A 22,911-nucleotide genomic window follows, 5' to 3' on the forward strand; every position below is an offset into this window, starting at 1 on the left:
TTTAATGTAAATGTATATTTACTTTATTATTCTTCTGTCACTGCGTGTGGATTTATGTTTTGGCAGTATTGTGTCCAAAACAATAAATTAAAAATAATGAACAATGGAAATTAATAATAATAACGTCCAATATTAATACATATTTTGTACTACATGGTTGTGGGTTACAATATACGTTTAAAAAATTCTGATGACAATGACAAATGATGTATATAAATTATAATAAATTATTATTATAATATTATTGTTATAATATATAAGTTATAATAATAACAATGAAATTTATCAATGATACAATAATTTTTTTTTTTTTTGGTGAGTGAATCATTAAGTTATTGTTGTGTCAATAAACAGAATTAAAACCACAAAACTGAGCTTCTAAACGATCTTCACTACCAGAACAACTGAGTGACGATTCGGTTGAATTGGTCGCGCCAGTTCACTGAAACGAACCGTTCGAGCGAACCGATTCGCTCAAATGAATCGGACCTCCCCACGCTCTATCTTATGCACAAAGCTCTTGCTGTAAGTTTGAATCACTCCCGTGTGTGTGTGTTTCCGGGTACTGGTTGCTTGTATTTCCCTGTCATGTGTGTTTGGTGCAGTATTGCCTGAAACTACTTTATTAGAAAGAAGACACAATATACCAACATTTGGAGTGTGTGAGAAATGCCTGGAATGTTCTGGAACAGTGCAGTGTGCAGTTTCTTAGGAAAATTTTCAGCAGTGTCAACAGGACCATCCAGTTACAGGGACGAGTTTTAAGCACTGATCCCACTGAACTAAAGTATTTACATCTGATTTGATTATGTAAATAACTACTGGGAAAAAATGCAGTATATTATTATTATTATTTTTTATTTCTGTGCTGTAAAAAAATCATTTGAAGGATTTTTTTTTCCATATTGTTTTTTCATATTGTTTTTTTTTTTTTTTTTTTTTTTTTTTTTTTACAGGTGTTTTACCTGTATTTTTTTTTTTTTTTTTAAATACAACAAATTACTAAAAATGTACCTTAAATTAAAATGAAAGGAATGCTTGTAGGAAAAATCATGATGCCAAGTGTTGTGAAGCAGATAGTCAGTTTAAGGATTATAGGAGATGCAGTTAACAAGATTAAATGGCTGATCAGGGTGTGTAATCTGATACAGCGGATGCTCATGCTGCGGTCACAGAGTCACTTAGGCGTTTAAATGTGACCTGACCACAGTTACAACTCTGTGGCATTGTGTGCTTTTATTCCCAGACAATTAATATGAAATGTAAGGGTATATGTGGTTTTTAGTGCTTACTTTTAACATAATGTAACAAGTGTGTATATATGAACCCTCTTTTAATACACATTCTGAGTCACTTGAAAGTGACCATACTGATTTTGTGTCTTATTGTGGCTTAATATAAAGAAAACAGTTGTCTTTTGATGTCATAAAACTGACGTTTTCTCAGCTGAGATAAACAGCCAATCACAGCAGAGTTTCTTCACAACATGACGTCAGAGAGTAATGTTCAAGGAACCACTTCATGTCACCGCTACAGTGAGAATTTTGAACGAAACTTTGTCCTAGACTAGATGTTGTCACACTGATGAGATACTGTATGAACTTTCATATAGAGGTCATCCTGAAATGCTATCATTAAATATATTCGCTGTTTAAAAATAGGCTAAATAAATTTGTATATTTTTTGCATTCCTTTCTAATTTAAGACGAGCAAAATTCTCAATGAAATGTTATCGCCTTCTGATGTCCGTAACATGAATTGCAAGAATTTATTGCACATAATTTTGCATTTGAGAACTGCATTAAATGCGACTTGAAATTCTTTGAAAGTAAGCAAATGTGAAATATAAGTCACATAAGAAGTAACACACTGTCTAGGCGTGCACGCACGTTACCCTTAACCTATATTTGCACTTGTATTGAACACACACTCTATTGTACACGGTGCTGCAAGGCAAGATGAAACAGGTACAAATGCAAAACTGGCTGTACAAGGAATGTGAAGACTTGACTTAAGAAAAAGGCAAACACTTTATACACACTTTACACATGCATACAGTGCTTTATAAAATATAACTTGATATTTAAATAACTTAAAATCAATAATCAAAATATACTGGTGTTTGTTTTCACATTTTAGATGTTTACTTTTTTTAAAATATAACAATTTTGATGCTCCAAATACCAAATACATAATGTACACTGCTGAACTGAAAGAATTTGTCTTATTTTCTATTTAGTCACATTTAAAGGATTCTGTAATATTGTTAAATCAAATTTAAATATTATATTTGTTTTTATTTAGTCTCATTTTTGTCTTAATTATATTCTATTGTCTGTGGTCAAATTTTAGGTTTATTTTTACCTTTTAATAAAAAAAAAAAAAAATTGAAATTAAAGGTATTTTATCTCGTTCTATTCTATTCTATTCTATTCTATTCTATTCTATTCTATTCTATTCTATTCTATTCTATTCTGTTCATGCACACTGTAACCTGATATTCAAATAACTTAAAATGTTTACTGTTTTTTAAATAATTATTATTGATACATTTCTGACTAATTACCCAATGTGAAGAAAACATGGTTGAATTTATAGATGTTATAGATTTAAAGATTTACATTTATAGATTTAAAGATCATTCCATTCTATTTAAAGTAATTTTTCTGTTTTATTATAAAACGTTGTTAATGATTCATCTGAAATGGATTTTATTCTATTTTTTTTTTTTATATTTAGCCCCATGGGGTTTTGATCTTTATTATATCCCTATGTATTTAAAATTAAACATATTTATCTATTTTTATTTAATTGGTTTTATTATATTTAATTACATTTAAAACACTGCTGTCTGTTGTCAGATTTAATGTATATTGTCAAGTTCTTTTAATTAAAAAGATTTAATTAAATGTATTTAAAAATCTACATTAAATATATTTTATCACATTTTTATCATATTTGATTTCATCTAATTTTTGTCCTAATTATATTCTGTAGTCTGTGGTCAGATTTTAAGTTTTATTTTTACCTTTTAATAAAATATAATAAAATTCTATTCGGTTCTATTTATGCACACTGTAATCTGATATTAAAATAAATTTAAAAATTATTATTGATAAAATGCAGGCACTAATTACCCAATGTACAGAAACCCTGTCTGAATTTATAGTTGTTTCTTATTTTCTATTGCATTCTATTTAAAATAATTGGCTATTTTTCTATAATAAAATGTTGTTGATTATTCATTTCAAATGGATTTGACAACATAATCTGCAGTATGTTAAAAAATGATTTCTGCACTGTAATAATAATAATAATAATAATAATAATAATAATAATTTTGAACTAATTTTCTGTATTGATTTTTTTACATGTGTTTTAGCTGAATTTTGTACTTTTTTCTGTACCTAAAATTATTATATTTATTTTTTTTTTTAAATCAACAAAATTACTAAAACTTTAACAAAAAGTAAAAAGAAAACAGAAAAAAAAATAAAATTAATGTATATTGTCATGCATTTCAATTACAAAAAGAAATTAAAGATATCTGAAAATCAACATCAAATAGATTTTATTGCATTTTTGTTATATTTTATTTATATTTATTTATATTACACTTAAGTATATTCTATTGCCTGTGGTCAGATTTTAAGGTTTATTTTTTACCTTTTAATAAAATAAAACAAAATAATTTTAAAAATGTAATTAAAGGTATTTCTATTCTATTCTATTCTATTCTATTCTATTCTATTCTGTTCTATTCATGCACAGTGTAACCTGATGTTTAGTTTTTTTTAAAATAATTATTATTAATAAATTCCTGACACTTCAGTTGCTTTTAGACTATATTATTTTTCTTTATTTTCGTTATTTTTCTTATTTTCTATTCCATTCTATATAAAGTAATTTTAAAATATTGTGGATAATTTATTTATAAACCCCCCACAGTTTAGTCCCATGGGATTTTGAACTTAATTATCCTGTATTTAAAATGAAACATACTTTTTTTTTTATTTAAACAATTTTTAATTGTATTTATCACATTTAAAGTTATTTTGTCTTATTGTCTTTTGACAACTTGAATGTATATTGTCATGTTTTTTTTAATAAAAAAGCGAACTTAAAGCTATTTAAAAATCGACATTAAATATATTTTATCTCATTTTTATTAATTTTAATTAATGATAATTGAAGATTTTTTCTCCTTATTTCTATTCTGTTGTGATCAGTGACATTTAAAGGGACAGTAACATTTGTTTTCTGTCGGTAGTGTAACTGAGGGTCTCTTCCCCTTTAAGGCGCTTTGTAGAATCTCAGAGAGGCCGAATCTCCAGCTGATCGTCGGTGATTCTCATTTCAGCTCCATCTCATCCACCCGATTCGCGCTCATCTTTGGGTCAACAAGTCCCTTCGAATCAAACATAGGGTCTAAACAACCCACAGATGCCAGAGCTGCTTTTCAAAGCATCTTTGGCCGTGTCGCATTACGTCGCGCGAGGATGATGCCCGGAGCTCGCGCGTCTCTGGATGCGGCGTGTGTGCGCGCGTGTCCTTGAGTTGAGCACCACCAGCATGGGATGTTTCTCCATCGCACGGCCGATTGCATCCTGAAACAAAAGCACACGGCGACAATGTGAGAGTAAATGCGTATTTTTGCTCTTTTATGCGCTGGAGAATACCGCTGGCGCGTCGCCTGTAATGGAGAAGACGAGATGAGAAAGTGAAGGCGTGTTTGGAGAACAATCTTCATTTGTGTTGTGCATCATCAGTGTTACTGTGAAGATGCCGAGGAGTTTACGCAGACTGGTGCACCTGGTGCTCTTCTGTCCCTTATCTAAGGGTTTACAGGTAACTTTTTCACTAGAATAACAATGCTTGTCTATGTTCTTCCTTTAAAAACCTCATAAAGAGTGAAAAATAACAGAAGTGTCATGGTGTCACCATGATTTTGAACAATGAACGTTTTCTGGGCATGGTATTTTCCATAAATAGTACGTAAATACCATGTTACATGAATATGAGTGTCATTCAGCACCATGATAAGGGAAACTGAGGTTAGTTGTCACACTTTTTACCTCAGTAAATATCTCAGAGTATCACCATTTTTGCCCAGAATAAAAGTTAATTGGCATATGTTGACATTTTGTGACAACATGCACTGGTTATATAGGGCATTAACTAACCTAAAAAGGTTAAAAGGTACACAAATTCATGAATCTGTAAATATGTAAAAGATACCATATAAACATATCAAATATTTTTGGCTATTTAAAAAAATACATTTGCATAATTGTACTCCTTAAGTCTTTGGGATCCAGTGTGACAACTAGCCCCGGTGATCGATATACACTGCTACCATCACTGTATTTTTCTGAATTGTGACCCTGGACGACAAAACCAGTCACAAGGGTCAAATTTTTGAACGTTTTAAAAGAGTTATACATCATCTAAACACTGAATAAATAAGCTTTCCATTGACAATATTTGGTTGAGATATAACTATTTGAAAATCTGCGATCTGAGGGTGCAAAAAAAATCAAAATATTGAGAAAATCAACTTTAAAGTTGTCCAAATTAAGTTCTTAGCAATGCATATCACTACTCAAAAATTAAGTTTTGATATATTTACAGTAGGAACATGGAACATCCTAATGATTTTTAGCATAAACGAAAAATCAATAATTTTGATTACATATAATGTATTGTTGGCTATTGCTACAAATATACCCATGCTACTTACAAAATTTTTAAAAGACGAGGTACATTAATCATATGAAAGAGGATCTGTCATTTTAATTCTTGCCGTTAATTCCATCTTTAGCTAATCACACGCACACACACACAACTCGTCTGAGTGCTTAATGCACACCGTATGCTGACAGTATTTCGGTAGATCCGCACTAAGAGCCCTCTTTCATAAGTGCACTCACCGTAAGTGCACACTGTGACCGTTTGAGACGGTGTAGGTCAACTCTGTCAGATTCATAGCTGAACCCTGGGCTGAAGATGTCACAGATGACAAATGCATCTTTCACTTCTTTCGTACAAGAGGACGAAAACAGCAGGGCTTCGACCTGAAGTTAAACAAAAGCACAGTTCCTCAGGTTAAACAGACAGCAGAATGTTATTAAAAGGATAGTTCACTACAAAATGAAAATTGTGTCATTATTTACTCACCTTCATGCTTTTGCAAACCCGTATGACTTTCTTTCTCTGTAGAACACAAAAGGAAAAATAACAGTTCTAGTAGTACTTTTTCCACATGCAATTAAACTAGATGGTTCCTATGATTTGTACTCCATATTGCAAGTCTTCTGAAGCCATACAATAGATTTATGAAAAGAGCGGACTGATATTGAGTTACTGAGCTGAATTCAAGAACCGAATCAGTTAAGTTTGTGAACAAACCAAGTCAAAAGTTTACATACACCTCGCAGAATCTGCAAAAAAAACCTATGCATTAAGAGCCTTGAGGACAACTCAGGGACTCATATGCAACTATTACAGAAGGTTCAAACGCTCACTGATGCTTCAGAAGGAAAAACGATGCAAAATGAGAAAAATGTACACACCTTCATTCTGTTCAAAAGTTTTGACTCCTGGCTCTTAATGCATCATTTTTCATTCTGGAGCATCAGTGAGCATTTGAACCTTCTGTAATAGTTGCATATGAGTCTCTCAGTTGTCCTCAGTGTGAAAAGATGGATCTCAATATCATAAAGTTATTGCTGGAAAGGGTTCAAATACACAAAAATGCTAAAAAACCAAAGAATTTGTGGGACCTGAAGGATTTGTCTGTGTATGTAAACTATTATTTTCTCTTGTGGACTACATGTAAATGTCTTTTATGTTAAATATTTTATTCTGTGGTAAATAAAAAATAACATGCATTTTGTATGATAAATGAATAAATAAATAATATACATTCTGCAGATTCTTCAAGGTGTATGTAAACCTTTGACTTCGACTGTATATCACTTGCTTCACTGAGATGATTGGACACAAAATAATGTTTGAGTCTACTTTCATGAATTTTAATGAATGTGCCAAAAAAAGCAAAGGGGAGATGTTTTAAAACTATCAGTGAGTCATTAATTACATTTTGATCATATTAACTGCATGCTTTTAAAGCTTGAAAGCCTCATTTGTTGTATTTGTAGAGAAAGTTCATCCAAAAATGAAAACTTGCCTACAATTTACTCACCCTCAGACCATGATGTCAGATTTGGAGAAATGTAGCATTACATCTCTTGCTCACCAGTGAGTGGGTGGGTGCCATCAGAATGAGAGTTCAAACAGCTAATAAAAACATCACAATAATCCACACCACTCCAGTCCATCAATTTACATCTTGTGAAGTAAAAAGCTGTGTGTTTGTCAGAAACAAATCCATCATTAAGATTTGCTTCCAGCTAAAATATGTGTTCGTAATATGTCCAGAAGTCATCTAATCTGAATCAGGATTATGAAGTCATATTTTGTCCAGAAAAAAGGGTATAAAAACATCTTAATGGATTTGTCACTTGTCAAGACATTGATTGATGGACTGAAGTGGTGTGGATTACTTGTGGGTTATTGTGATGTATTATCAGCTGTTTGGACTCTCATTTTGACACACCCATTCACAACAGAGGATCCTTTGGGGAGCAAGTGTAATGCTAAATTTCTCCCAATCTGTTCTGATGAAGAAACAAACTCATCTACATCATGGATGGCCTGAGGGCGAGTACATTTTCAGCAAATTAAAATTTTTGGGTGAACTATTCCTAAAGGTTTCAGTGCGTATTTATATGGCGTGAATGTATTGTAAAGTGTGCTGCACTTGTTTTTTGGATTGGGTGTTCAGGCCTTGTTTTTAGCGAGTGGGCACACACACTGAGTGAATTTAGGTGTCTAATAACAGTTGTCTGTATCAACAGGCAGTAATCAGATATGTGTGTTTTCACAGAATCACACAACACAAACACACACACACTCGCATTCCCACTCCAGCACAGAGAACAGTTGCTGCCTTCGGCATTCAGTGCCCTTTTACACCTGAAAACTGTCCAAGAAACTATGTTTAATCTTGTTAGGACACATGCTAATGACCATTAATATCTCTTTCTGTCACTTTCTCCCTCTCAGTCTCTCAAAGCAGCATAAACTGCATTCACATTGCTGATTTTATGCTCAAATGTAATTTTTGTATGTTTTTTGAAATGACCTTTTAAATGTGGCACATCCCTTATGCATACAACACCTCACCCTGGTATATTCATCATAATGTCATCATAACATTTCGTAATATAACTCAATAGAGTTTTTTCTAACTGTATGAAATTAGAACCACATGGGCTTCCTGTTTACGTTTCTCCTGTCACTGTTCAAAGCAAAACATTTGAGACATAATGTACACCAATGAAGATTAAATTAAAATTTTAAATGCATATTTTTAAAAAATCATTTTAATTTAATATGCAAATTAATATTACATTTTGCATATATATTTCTATAAATATATCGTGCATATTTTTGTTCAAAACTTCATTGTTATTATAATTAAATATTTTTTATAAATATAGGCAAGATATGACAAAATTCTGATGTCATAATGTAATGTAATTAATTTTAATTTTTTTTTATCAAATTAATTTTCTAGTCTGAAATATGAAATGTTTAATTTAAATTAATATATATATATATATATATATATATTTCAGTGTCATTTTAAATTAAATTAAAAAATAAAAATGTAGAGCTTATATACATTTGAGGTCAAAAGTTTACACACACACACCTTGCAGAATCTGCAAAATGTTAATTATATTACCAAAATAACAGAGATCATACAAATGCATGTTATTTTTTTATTTAGTACTGACCTGAATAAGATATTTTGCATAAAATACATTTACATATAGTCCACAAGAGAAAATAATAGTTCAATTTATGAAAATGACCCCGTTCAAAAGTTTACATACACTTGATTCTTAATACTGTGTTGTTACCTGAATGATCCACAGCTGTGTGTTTTTGTTTAGTGATCGTTGTTCATGAGTCCCTTGTTTGTCCTGAACAGTTAAACTGCCTGCTGTTCAGAAAAATCCTTCAGGTCTCACAAATTCTTTGGTTTTTCAGCATTTTTGTGTATTTGAACCCTTTCCAACAATGACTGCATGATTTTGAGATCCATTGTTTTACATTAAGGACAACTGAGGGACTCATATGCAACTATTACAGAGGTTCAAATGCTCACTAATGCTTCAGAAGGAAACACAATGCATTAAGAGCCGGGGGTGAAAACTTTTGAACAGAATGAAGATGTGTACATTTTTCTCATTTTGCCTAAATATCATATTTTTTTAATTTAGTACTTTCCTTCAGAAACTATATTTATGTCTATTATGTGTCTCTTTCAGTCCCGTTTACCTGCAGTTAAGGTCAAGTACCTGTTGGTGGCGTGGTTTGGGATTCTGGTGGCCAGCTGGGTGATCTATATGCAGTATTCCTCTTATTCAGAGCTCTGCAGAGGACATGTCTGTACCATGCTCATTGTAAGTCACTGCATCGTCCATAATGCATGAGTTTAGGTGCACATTCCTTCCCATGAGCGCCATTCCTCGCCACTTAGGAGAGGCCAACATGGAATAGCTAGGATTTGCCACTTTATTACATTGCAGGTTAAGACAGAAAGTGAGTGTCTGAAAATGATTCATGATGATTGACAAACGCCTCAGAGCATTTGCTTACAGTCCGTAGACACAGATGGTGTAATATTTATGCTGTTTTGCCTTCTAACATCTCACTGACAGGAAGTCTTTGCACATAACTGAGAGAATAAGAGAGGAACTGGGAAATTAAAAGGAGGAAGTGAGCAAGTTGACAGATAATAATTATGAAAGCCAAATTTAAACATTCTCATTTTTATTGTAACAGTAGGATAATTATGCAGCGTGATTGCGTTTAATTACAAATTCTGCATTCAGGATGTAAACAGAAACCCCTCAGGAAAGTAGAACTTCCTATTACTGTGATGATTTAAATTCACAAATAAGATCTACTCATATTTTTTTTATCCTGTTGTGTTTTTTTTTTTTGTGAAGCAAATAGGCTGTGCTTTTCAAAACAACAAAAGTCTATGGTAACTCGTGTGGTCAAGCTGTGCACAATATTCCAAGTCTTATAAAGCAGTATGTTTGTATTATATAAGGAACAAACCTAAATTTAAAGGAATAGTTCCTTAAAAAAATTGTTTTTAATTCTGACATCATTTATTCACCCTCAAGTTGTTCCAAACCTGCATGTATTTATATACACAAAAGAATATATTTTGAGGAACAATTGATTAATTTCCGTAGTATGGATAAAAAAAAAAAAACTTTTGGAAGTTAGTGGGGTCAATCCCATCAACAGTTTGGTTACTTGTTTTGCGTTTTTGGGTGAAGTATCCCTTAAAAGTTTCTGAAGAAGCACTTTGAGAAACATTTCTTTAAAAACACATTTGGGGTTCAAAGCCTCTCACACATAGTGCTGTAGTTTAGACACTTGGTGAGGTAGAGGGGAAGAAAAGCCCTTTCAGATTGTTTCGTAACATGCACTGACAGCCGCTTTTGTAGATATCAGAAATGAAAACGATAAGGAAAATAGAGAAAGCAAATAAGAAGAAGTAATATGCTGGCTTTAGGCTAGTCTTTGCATTGGTGGGTCATTGTCTGCGGAAGCGACCATCAATCATGACATCACCAAGCCCTCTGTCCTCCGACTGGCCAATTTATCCTTTGGTTGTTTGCACAAGACTCTTAAAAGATGACAAGATGTTGTGGTTAATGCCTGTCTGTTTCCTGTGTGTGTGTGTTTCAGTGTGATCATTATCGCAGAGGTATTATTTCGGGGTCGGTGTGTAAATCTCTTTGCGAGGAGAAAACTTTGTCTCTTCAACGCTGTCTTTCAACATCACCAACGCACCAGGTAAAAAATGTACATGTCATATTTAAATTAAAAAAAGACAGAAATTATATTTTGTATTGCATTATTTTCAATAATTGTATTCCTAATGCGTCTAAACATTTTACTTTATATTTACCTTTTTTCGATTTGCATTAAAATTGATTTTTTTTTAATTTTTTTAAATTTGCATTATTCTCATTGGTGATTCTCACTATTAACACTATTTGTATAGTATAAATATTTTTACTTTTTTTTCTTTTTTTTACATTACAGTAATTAGAATATGTGGGGAAAGTGTGATTAATAGTCATAAAATAACATCAGATTATGTTATTATTATGTAATAATTATATAGTAAATAATCATTTTTATTTATTTATTTTTATATAATTTATTTTCATTTTTTGGCAATGTGCAAAAAAGGCATGCATGTAATTACAATTACATTTGGCACACATAATATATATTTATATATAATATACTGTATTGCAGATATATAGTGCTGTGTGGAAGGAGAAAGCTGTATTGGTGAAGTGTGGGATTGAAGAGAGCATGAGAGGCGAAAACGGTCTTGACTCGCCATTGCGGCATGACAACAACCTCTATGACAAACCCACCCGTGGAACATCCATGGATGAATTCAGAGCAATGCTTCATTCCTTTCTCAAGGTCTTTTTATTTACTGTTTGTCTTTTTTCTTCATTTTTCACATTATACACAAATATAACAATAAATCAGACCTGTAGTTGACACCAAAATGATTTTTATACTCATAGAGTTAAAAAATGCTTGTCCTTCAATTATAGAACTTGATGTTTTGAATTTGAACTTGAATTGTTGCAGTACAGATGTGAACAGGGATGTCTGATATAGCAACAACTAATCAACTCTCTGAAAGAGACAGATTCACCAAAATGAATTGAACTTATCAACTCTAATGCCATTTTTTCAATGTAACAGATGTTGCAATGATTTTCAATGTTGATTTATAAAAATCACCAAATGATCAGACATATATAATGAAAATTCAACATATTACCCAACCCTCATTGTGACTGGTATCAGAGATGTTTACATCCTGCTTAGCAAAGCAGAAACGGATGTAAGACAGTCTAACCCTCTCTGAGCTTTCGGCTGTTCCTCAAGGTCCCCTGTAGGAGGGTGAAAATGGAGAGAGAGCATGGGAGGGAGTGGGGTAATGGGGAAGAGAAGCCAAAAATAACTGAAGGAGCTTGAAAAGGTCACAGCCAGAACAATACACTCCCTCTCAGTGTCACGGGGGAGTACAACACTAACACACACACTTTAACACAACCCACACAAAGTGCTGTAAATGGCTGTGCACGCTTCAGTATACATGCATAATGCTGATAAAAACTGTACTTAAAGATCCCATGAAATAAAAATGAGTTTTGTGGTTTGTAATCCATGTAGGTTAGTGTTGAGGCCAATCTGGATATCAAAGTGTATGTGCTTGCTACTACTAAAATTGGCTAATTAATGTTACCCCTTATTTCCCAGGAAAACAATCCAAAAATATTAATAATGATCTCATACAGACATGCATATGTAGAATGCCTCTAGAATGAAAACATCCTCTTCTCCTAAATTATAAATACCACCCACCTCTGACTAGAAATAGAAAGTAGTCAATCATAATTCATGACTGTTACGTAAGGTAAAGGTTATTGTTGGCAATTTTTTAAAGGAACAAGCTATTCAATGTCCTAAATAACACTTAGTCTACAAAGGTTTAAAAATCTCTTTCTCCCTCTTCCATTCATTCACAGGACAGTGTTGGTGAGCAATCATCTCTTAGCACTCTTGTAACTCGTGTGATTTCTCTGGCGGACGTCAACGGCGATGGTAAAGTTTCATTAGCGGAGGCGAAATCCGTGTGGGCTTTGCTTCAGATCAATGAATATGTTTTAATGGTGGCACTGCAAGATAAAGAACATGCTCCCCGCTTGCTAGGCTTCTGCGGAGACCTTTACGTGACTGAACATGTAGCACACAGTGCCCTTTTCAGGCTGGAAGTGCCCAGTTGGCTGCAGCCAGTGTTTCCTGAGGCGCTGGGCACCGCTCTTAACCAGTGGCTCGCTCCTGCATGGCCCCGCAGGGCCCGAATCACCATCGGCCTACTAGAGTTTGTTGAAGAGGTATTCCATGGCGTATACGGAAGCTTCTACATATGTGACGCAAGCCCAAGACGGGTCGGCTACAATGCGAAATACGACTTCAAAATGGCAGACCTTCAAAGCATAGCATCGGAGGCAACCGTCAAAGGATTCCTTCGAGGGAGAACTTGCGAGGCAAACGTTGACTGCACTTACGGGCGAGATTGTACTGCAACGTGTGACCGTTTGGCAAGGCAGTGCAATGTGGAGGTGGTGCAGCCCAATTTGGCCAAGGTGTGTGCGCTCCTGCAAGACTTCCTGCTCTTCGGAGCGCCGTTGGACCTGAGGGAGGACCTAGAAAAACAGCTACGCACCTGTGTGACTCTTAGCGGACTTGCCTCACAGATGGAGGTGCATCATTCTCTTGTTTTGAACAACCTCAAAACACTACTGTGGAAGAAGATCTCAAATACCAAGTACTCTTGAGACCAGCATAGGGATGATCAAGAGAAAGGCAACAGAGAGCGAGAGAACAGATGGAGACTTCCAGAGAACAAAAGTGGGGTCAGTACAGTTGCTTCAGGAGGGCTAACAGAATAGCTGAACTCTGCCTGCCACTACAGACTTAAATTTGTTGAACATCAATTGTGAAGTTGGTGAATGCAAGTTCAGAAAGAGTATACAATACATCCCCACCCTCTGTTTTACTTTAACAACTCAATTGAAGAACCTTAAACCCTATAAAAACACCTACGGAAGATTAATTTTCCTCTGCCCAAAAGGTCCAAGGTGGAGACTGTCCGGTAGGAACAAAGACTACTGGAAGACATTTCTTTGACCATGCAGCCCCTTGCCAAATGGATCCTTTTTGGTGAACATTTGGTTAAGGATCTGGGCTGCAAGCACAAGGATAGTAGAGCCATTTCCAAATAGAAGAAACCCAAGGAGTTCCCATGAGGACAGTCTTGCTCTACATCCCCTTTCTCTTTTACTTTATTGACTCAAATGAAGACCCTTTAACCCTAACAGAAAAACCTTCCTCTTGCCAAAATATCCAAGTTGTTCATTGGAGAAAACCAACTGGAGGACATTTCTTTGACCATGTATCCCCTTCCCAAATTATCTTGATTAATTCCTGCTTGGTGGACTTGTGGGTAAGGATCTGGGGTGCAAGCACAAGGATAATAGAGTCAGTTCTGAGAAGTAACCCAAGGAAAGGAGAGTTTCAGAGATGGTCTTGCTCTACATCTGGGTCTCCAAACTCTGACCTGAAGGGCTAGTGTCCTGTAGAGTTTGGCTCCAACTTGCTTCAACACACCTGCTTGGAAGTTTCATGCATGTTTAGTAGGACCTTGATTAGCTGGTTCAGTTGTGTTTATTTAGGGTAATAGCTAAACTCTGCAGGACACCGGCCCTCCAGGGCTGAGTTTATAGACACCTGCTCTACATCAACACCCTCTATTTTACTTGAGCGACTCCCCTAAAGACCGTTTAACCCCATAGAAACCCTTCAGAAGAATCTCTTTCCTTTGGCTGAAAGGTCCCAGTGAAAGTTAGAATGTCCAGTTAGGAACAAGGTAAACTTGAGGATATTTATTTGAACATGCAACCTTTTCCCAAATTAGACCTTCTTGGTGAACTTTTGGTCAAAGATCTGGGATTCAAGGACAAGGATAATAGGGTCAGTTCCAAGAAGTAACCCTATTAACGAAGAGTTTCAGAGAGGATGGTCTTGTTCTACATCAGGGGTCTCCAAACTCTGTCCTAGAGGGCTAGTGTCCTGTAGAGTTTGGCTCCAACTTGCCTCAACACACCTGCTTGGAAGTTTCTTGCATGCATAGTAGAACTTTGATTAGCTGGTTCAGGTGTGTTTATTTAGGATTACAGCTAAACTCTGCAGGACACCAGCCCTCCAGGACTAAGTTTGGAGACAACTGCTCCACATCAACACCCTCTATTTTACTGGCGTGACTCCCCTGATGTTCCTGTAACATAGGGGTGCCCAAACTTGGTCATGGTGGGCCACTGCCCTTCAGAGTTTAGCTCCAACCCCAATTAGACACACCTGAACTAGCTAATCAAGCTGTTATCAGGCATACTAGAAACCTCCCAACAGGTGTGTTTAAGGCAAGTTGAGGCTAAACTCTGTAGGACACCAGGCCTCTAGGACCGAGTTTGAGCACACCTGCTTTAACCCTATAGAAACACCTTCAGAAGAATCTCTTTTTTCTTTTGGTCCAAAGTGAAGTTAGAATGTCCAGTTAAGACCAACTTGAGGACATTTATTTGATCGTGCAACCCCTTCGTAAATGAGTCCTTCTTGGTGAAGTTTTGGTTAATGATCTGAGTCAGTTCCAAGAAGTATTCCAAGGAAAGACGAGTTTAAGAGAGGATGGTCTTGTTCTACATCAGGGGTCTCCAATCTCGGTCCCTGAGGGCTGGTGTCCTGCAGAGTTTGCAGTACGCCGGCCATCCAGGATCGAGTTTGGAGACCCCCGCTCTACATCCAAACCCTTCTATTTTACTTGAGTAACTCCCCTGAAGACCCTATAGAAACACCTTCAGAAGAATCTCTTTACTTTAGCTGAAAGATCCAAGGTGAAGTTAGAATGTCCAATTAGGAACAACTAGAGGACATTTATTTGACCATGCAACCCCTTCCCAAATGAGTCCTCCTTGCTGAACTTTTGGTTAAAGATCTGGGCTGCAAGCACAAGGATAATAGGGTCAGTTCCAAAAAGTAACTCAAGGAAAGAAGAGTTTTGGAGAGGATTGTCTTGCTCTACATCAGGGGTCTCTGAAATCGGTCCTTGAGGGCCAGTGTACTGCAAGGGTTAGCTCTAACTTGCCCCAACACACCTACCTGGAAGTTTCTCGCATGCCTAGTAAGGCCTGATTAGCTGGGTTAGATGTGTTTTAAATAGGGTTAGAGCCACATTATTCAGGACACCAGCCCTCCACGAAAGTTTGGAGACCCCTGCTCTGCATCCACGCCCTCTATTTTACTTGAGTGGCTCCACTGAAGACCCTTTAACCTAGGGGTGCCAAAACTCAGTCATGGGAGTTTAGCTCCAATTAGAAATACCTGAACTAGCTAATCGAGCTTTATCAGGCATACTAGAAACCTCTCGGCAGGTGTGTTAAGGCAAGTTAGAGCTAAACACTTCAGGACACTGGAGCACCCCTGCCTTAACCCTATAGAAACACCTTCAGAAAAATATATTTGTTCTGTGGCTGAAAGGTCCAAGGTGAAGTTAGAATGTCCAGTTAAGAACAACTAGAGGACATTTATTTGACCATGCAACCCCTTCCCAAACGAGTTCTCCTTGGAGAACTTTTGCTTAAGGATCTGGGCTGCAAGCACAAGGAAATAGTTTCCAAGTGGATGGTCTTGCTCTACACCCACAACACCCTTAAGTAAGACGTGCAACTTTTGGTTTCAACAGCAGGATTGTTCCTAGAACGCTCCTCTGAGTTGCTTCTTGAAGAATAAACTACAGCCACATGTGTTTTGACTTTCAGCACGGAAGAAGAGGGATCTTTAGCAATGTTTGAAAGCACCCTTCCTTTGAAGTCAGGAAATGTCAGAACTTGACGCCAAATCCTGCAACACAACCAAGACGTCAACACTGGATTCATAAAATAAGAAAGAGTGAAGGTTATATATTATGTCTTTTCACAGGGTGTATGTTGTGTTAGTGTGTGTGTGCTTGTTTTACAAGGATGTTTCTCTCATGTTATAGTGTCACAGGAAGGGTACTCCTTTTTTTGAATGGTGTGGAGCGTTCAGGATGGGATTTGTGCTTGAACTGTAAGATTACTTACTGTGTTTCTCAGGGTTTGTGTGTTTATGTCTGTTTGGAAGACTACTATTAAGATTAAACCTAGATGAAATAGAATTATGGTGTCAAGTTAAAAACAGAAAGTACCGTTTGAGGAATCAAGGTCTAGTGGCCGTGTATGTGCAGGCATATAAACACACGTCTGCATATAAACTTGAAAGTCTGTGTGCATATTGTAAACGCATCTCCTTGACTCACAGTAGGCAGATTTCTAAACATCTCTTACACTAGAATAACAAATCAAACTGCAAATTGCATTTCATTAATACTAAACAAGACACATTCCACAGATAACCAACAAGAAGTACCAAGTGCACATTTAAAAAAAAAACTTGTTTCCTCTTTTCACTTTCAAGATCATTCTCTTCCCCAACTTTGTAGGAACGATTCAGAAGTTTTGTTCTTGCAGATTCACATACATGTATGTGATTTTGAGTTGATTTCTGTCTTCTAGTGTGCACTAGGCTTTAGTACAATTTCACGTTATGAACAAAGTGGTTTTATGTACTATTAAGTCATGTTCATTATTTTATTTCGTGCTTCTGTAAGGAGAGCAGCACAAAATACTAATTTATTTTACCTCCATCAATTTGTTCAGCTATTATTCATTGATGAGTAAATGTTTGAAACCTAAACTGTGTATGTGTCTTGCGTGAAGCACAAGTACACAAAGTACAGCACTTGTTCAAAGGACAAACACAACAGCAGGTATCCTTTTACCCGACCTTTAGAAAGAAACAAGGAATCAGCATATATTAGTCCAGGGAGGCGTCCCAAAACTACCTCACCTTTAAAAGGACACATTACTTACAGGACCAAAACATGTAAATTCACATGCTGGACAAACGTAAAACAAGCTGTTATTTAATGTTTTAATGGTACTAATAAACAAAAATAATCATGTTTCATAAAAATATGCTATAATTAAACATTGCATTACAGCATAGCTTAATTTATAAATTAAAAGACTGACTAGTTGAGCTGTCCTTCAAAAACATATTGATTTGAGTGACACGATTGTACAGTTTGTGGCTTGTTAAAAAACAAAGAATAAAGTGTCATGCACTAATTTGGGTGATGATCAGATGATCTTGTTTGGATGTTCTCTTCCATCTAGGTCCAAAAAGTAGGTGGAGATCAACAACCGCAGACACGGGTTTGTAACACACAGCTGATGTAAATCCAGCTGACTTGTTCCAAATGGTTTGTCACAATTCTGAAATTATTAAAGCAAAATAAAGATTAAAGCAATGCTCTATTTTTGAAAATGTAAAAATAATCACAACATGCTAAACACAAAGCATGCAGTTTCACTGGCAGATGAGATCTGCACACTTTTTCACTGTTGCATTTTCTGCACTGATTTGAGGGGAAAAATATAGAAGGGGAAGTATTTACTTTTGACACCATTTAACCCTGTGAAGCCCATTTTTAATTTTTTAATATTAGGCCATTTTTATCTGTATAACAATAAACAGACAAGATCTAAATAGCAATAACAATTTTAAAAATTCAAGTGCATTTTTGAGGATCATATCTAATACACCAGGCTTTTATGACACATATAGTATGATATAGTTAGAATATGGAGTTCATACTAATCAAAAACAAATAAAACAAAGTGAAATTATGCAATTTAGTGCTGTTGCTGATATTTATATGGCCAAAAAGTAGATGAAACTCTGATTGCTTTAAAATCAGTTAGGTATTTATAACAGACTACTTAAGTTAAATGCATAGAAATCTCAGTACCATTATTTTTCTTTAAAAAAAAAAAAATGATGTATGGACAATCAAGTAAACCCAAGCTGCTTTAGTCCAGTAAGTGTTTGTCTTAAAATATTACTATTAATATAAATATTTCATAAATAGTCTGTAAAGTTGGAAATGAGAAAGACTGGTCTACACTACTGGTCTACCACTAGATTTTTAATGTTTTTTTAAGAAGTCCCTTATGCTCACCAAACCTGCATTTATTTCCAAAATTGTGAAATATTTTTACTATTTAAAATAACTCTTTTCTATTTAAAAATATTTTAAAATGTAATTTATACCTGTTATTTTAAAACTGAATTTTTAGCATCATTACTCCAGTCATATGATACGTCAGAAATCATTCTAGTATTCTGATTTGCTGCGCAAAAACACTTATTATTGTTATTTTTATGTTGAAAACAGTTTAGTAGATTTTTTTCAGGTTTCTTTGCTGAATAGAAAGTTCAGAAGAACAGCATTTATCTAAAATAGAAATATTTTGTAACATTATAAATGTTTTTATCACCACTTTTGATCAATTTGAATCCTTGCTAAATAAAAATAATAATTTCTCTAATTTCCAACGCCCTCAAAAAATTGTACTCACTCCAAGCTTCTGAATGGCATTTTTTTTTTTTTTTAGATAAATGCTGATCTTTGTATCATTCTATTCATCAAACAAAATATATTTTTTTGAGCAACAAATCAGCATATTATAATGATTTCTGAAGGATCATGTGACACTGAAGACTGGAATAATGATGCTGAAAATTCAGCTTTGATCACAATAAATTACATTTTAAAACATTCAAATAAAAACAGTTATTTTAAATAGTAAAAATATATACTGTATTTTTATACTGTATCTTACTGTTCAAAAACTTTTGACTGGTAGTGTATTATTTAAACTTTCTCTGTTTGTTAGGTTTTAAAGATAAGGTTAAGGACCAATCTTACAGAATTCACATCCCTGCTTGAAACGGTGTCTCATGCTTGTTTGTAGGGGCTGTCTTTCATTCTTTGCACTGTGGAATTATGGGTACAAAGTGTAGTTTCTAGCGCCCTGCTGCTCTTTGCTTCCTCATGACACAGACACAGCACATTGAGCTGGGCTGCAACGCCTCGAGGAGCAAAAAAAAGTGTATGTGAGTGTTTAAAAGAACACTTACTACTCCAGCTTGCTGTAGAGTCGATCTTTGACCTCTGTTCACAGTCGTACTGTTTTAAGACTCTAGGTCACAACCCACGAAGTGCAGCTCCATTTCATCCATTCCTTTTGGTGTTTTGAGTTCATGAGTCACACAGTTACAAAAACATGTTAGAATCTATAATAATCGAATACAAAGAAACATTAATGGGGGATAATGGAGTCTTTGGAAAGGGGTTTCACAGACTGAGACGGGCACTAACACACACAGAAGTCTGGGTTGGGTTATCCGGCCTCGTTCCAAGCCCCCGGTCCACCATACAGGACAGCAGGGTCGATCGCAAGCCAGTTTCTTTCTGCCCACTTTTAGCACAACACTGGCATCAGTGCCAGAGTTACGTCTCATGGGGCAAAACACACAAACTACACACACACACAATTACACAAGACTGCACACATGATGGGTAGCTGAAGTGACAGGCTAGACCTAACCAAAAACATATTTTTCTGATTTGTATATAATTATTATGCAGTTTTATGATTTTAATTGAGAGATTAAGTAGGATACTTTTTAAAAATTGTATACATACAGTTAAGATCAAAAGTTTACATACCTTGAAGAATCTACAAAATGTTAATTTTTACCAGAATAAGAGAGATCATGCAAAATGCATGTTATTTTTTATTTATAAAAGATGTTTACCTAGTCCACAAGAGAAAATAATAGTTGAAATTATACAAATATTATACTTAAAAAAGGAAAATTTTCCCTGATCTTAAAATTCCAAAAGTTTTCACCCCCGGCTCTTAATGCATCGTTTTTCCATCTGAAGCATCTAAAAGCGTTTGAACCTTCTGTAATAGTTGCATATGAGTCCCTCAGTTGTCCTCAGTGTGAAAAGTTGAATCTCAGAATCATAGTCATTGTTGGAAAGGATTCAAATATACAAAAATGCTGAAAAAACAAAGAATTTGTGGGAATTTGTCAATTCAACTATTATTTTCTCTTGTGAACTATATGTAAACATCTTTTATGTAAAATATCTTATTCAGGTCAGTACTAAATAAAAAATGACATGCATTTTGTATGATCCCTCTTATTTTGGTAAAATAATTACAGATTCTGCAAGGTGTATGTAAACTTTAGACCTCAACTATAGCTAACAATGGGGGTCAGTAAGATTTTTCATGTTTTAAAAGAAGTCTTATGCTCACCAATGCTGCATTTTTTATTTAAAAATACAGTAATATAAATTACAATTTAAAATAACTATTTTCTATGTGAATATATTTTAAAATGTAATTTATTTCTATGATGCAATGCTGAATTTTCAGCATCATTAACTCACTCTTTTTAATCAGTTTAATAAATCCTTGCTGAATTATTAATTTAAAAAATGCACTGACCCCAACTTTTCAGTCTAAAATGTTAATTAAAAAAGTGAAAAATTACATAAAATTTAAAATAAACACAGTCAACTGTTATAAATGTCTTTGTCTAGATACCATATTAACTTAATATTAGCTATTATTTAACTTCTCTCATCACCTTGAAATGACTTTAGGATTTAATTTAGAAAAAAACCCCACTAAATTCAACGTATCATTCAACTTATTTTAAGGTGTAACATAATTAGTCCTTCAGCCGAGACTCACCATATGCTTAAAAATATTGCTGACAAAGTAAACACTCACCTGATGGTAAAATATCATGGTGGTTTCCACACAGAAAGAAACAGCTCTTCATTCAGGGTCTGTAGTAGAGTTAAAGCATAATTATATATTTATTTATTCTTTATTCTGTAACTTTTACCCCTCACTAGAGTGTGTTCAACGTGGTTCCAGATCTTTCCATTGATTGACAGCAGCGAGTGTCAACCGTGTTGCGCTTACGCCCCCTACGGACACGAGCACGCTACTGTAACCCGCGCTGCGTTAACTCAAAAGGCAGCGCTGGTGTGTCCAAAAATAAAAATAACCCACAATACTAAAACATGACCTTTCATTATATACTTTAAGTGTTAGTTTTTAGGTTGGTCGCACCGCAGAGCAACGTTTTGGCGTTAAACTACAGGCTGACGTGTCTGCGCGCAACACGTGGGCGGTATAATCCAGTTTTAAGCAGGAAGATGACACAATTAATACGAGTTATGATGTCTGTAAACATTGCATATGTAACAATCGACCATTATTTACTGTGAATTATGCTTCAATACTATTATAGACCACGCTATAAGCCAGCCTCACTACTATTTAGTATCATAATACAGTATTGATAAAGGAAAAAACGGATACTGTATATATAATTGTATATATATATATATATATACAATTCAACGCACCAGGTAGTTTACACGGTTAAATTAAGATATATTAATGCAATTAATGTAGTTGTTGTTCTCACCTTCATCGTAGAATGAATAAACAAATCCAGTTAAGAGGAGTGGCTAGAGATATTTATATACTGTAGTAAAACTACGGCAACCTGCTGGATCAGAAAAGGCGGGTTTACACAGAGCACTGAATTAACGGTTGAATCCCGCCTCCCAAAAAAGGTGAGACGAAAGTTTTATGAATGTTTCAAACTTGTAAGATGTGATAAGGGTTAGATTACACATCCAGAACGTCGTGTATTTTAACTTATCGCTAGCCGTACATAAAGTGTATCATAGCAAGATTGGGTTCAGTTCCGTTTTGCTAATAAAGCAGGACAAGTACAATTATTATGTACGACAATAATAGATTTACACATAATAAATGTTTATATATGACATATATATATGACAAAAACTTCAAATTACTGACATGCAGTTAACTTTGCTAGTCACGATTTGGGCAGTTACCCGGATGCGGCTATATCGGCAATACGCGGATGTAAACAACAGCATGGATTGCATGGTTAATGAACTACTGAAGACGTTGTCCTGCTAATTTCTTAAGTCTAAACCACAGAAAAACGCATAGAAGCTGATAAATCATATAGAGAAATACTTAGTAAACACGAAAAGGTGCAATAATTGACAAACTAACGTTAATAGGTGGTAAACACGCGTACGAGCGGTTTTAATTAAGATATTAGCCTAATATTTCACCTACCTGACATGACCTGAAATGATAAGAA

At 34.8% G+C, this 22,911-nt stretch overlaps 1 protein-coding gene, 1 long non-coding RNA gene and 2 other non-coding genes across 6 annotated transcripts; 1 reads left to right on the top strand and 3 right to left on the bottom strand.

Moving 5' to 3' along the window:
• Positions 1–4,271: 4,271 nt before the first annotated feature.
• Positions 4,272–15,407, top strand: dipk1b (divergent protein kinase domain 1B). Its single transcript, XM_051093355.1, has 5 exons — positions 4,272–4,848; positions 9,402–9,536; positions 10,843–10,950; positions 11,422–11,598; positions 12,720–15,407. The coding sequence occupies exons 1-5, from the start codon at positions 4,783–4,785 to the stop codon at positions 13,530–13,532; spliced, it is 1,299 nt and encodes a 432-aa protein (XP_050949312.1). The 5' UTR covers positions 4,272–4,782; the 3' UTR covers positions 13,533–15,407.
• A 1,921-nt stretch (positions 15,408–17,328) lies between these two features.
• On the bottom strand, positions 17,329–22,295 carry LOC127152600 (uncharacterized). Of its 3 annotated transcripts, none has more exons than XR_007825104.1 (3): positions 22,195–22,295; positions 19,813–21,544; positions 17,329–18,104 (listed from the first exon to the last, which is right to left on the bottom strand). It is a non-coding gene; the product is annotated as an uncharacterized LOC127152600 (long non-coding RNA). The 3 variants fall into 3 exon arrangements; XR_007825105.1 differs by lacking the exon at positions 22,195–22,295 and having other exon boundaries at positions 19,813–20,745; positions 21,486–22,176; XR_007825103.1 differs by lacking the exon at positions 22,195–22,295 and having other exon boundaries at positions 19,813–22,181.
• On the bottom strand, positions 19,640–19,777 carry LOC127153095 (small nucleolar RNA SNORA17). The gene has a single exon (XR_007825184.1). It is a non-coding gene; the product is annotated as a small nucleolar RNA SNORA17 (small nucleolar RNA).
• Positions 20,075–20,204, bottom strand: LOC127153096 (small nucleolar RNA SNORA17). The gene has a single exon (XR_007825185.1). It is a non-coding gene; the product is annotated as a small nucleolar RNA SNORA17 (small nucleolar RNA).
• Positions 22,296–22,911: the final 616 nt, after the last annotated feature.

This window comes from Labeo rohita, chromosome 21, assembly GCF_022985175.1.
Source record: "Labeo rohita strain BAU-BD-2019 chromosome 21, IGBB_LRoh.1.0, whole genome shotgun sequence".
NCBI classification, from domain to species: domain Eukaryota; kingdom Metazoa; phylum Chordata; class Actinopteri; order Cypriniformes; family Cyprinidae; genus Labeo; species Labeo rohita.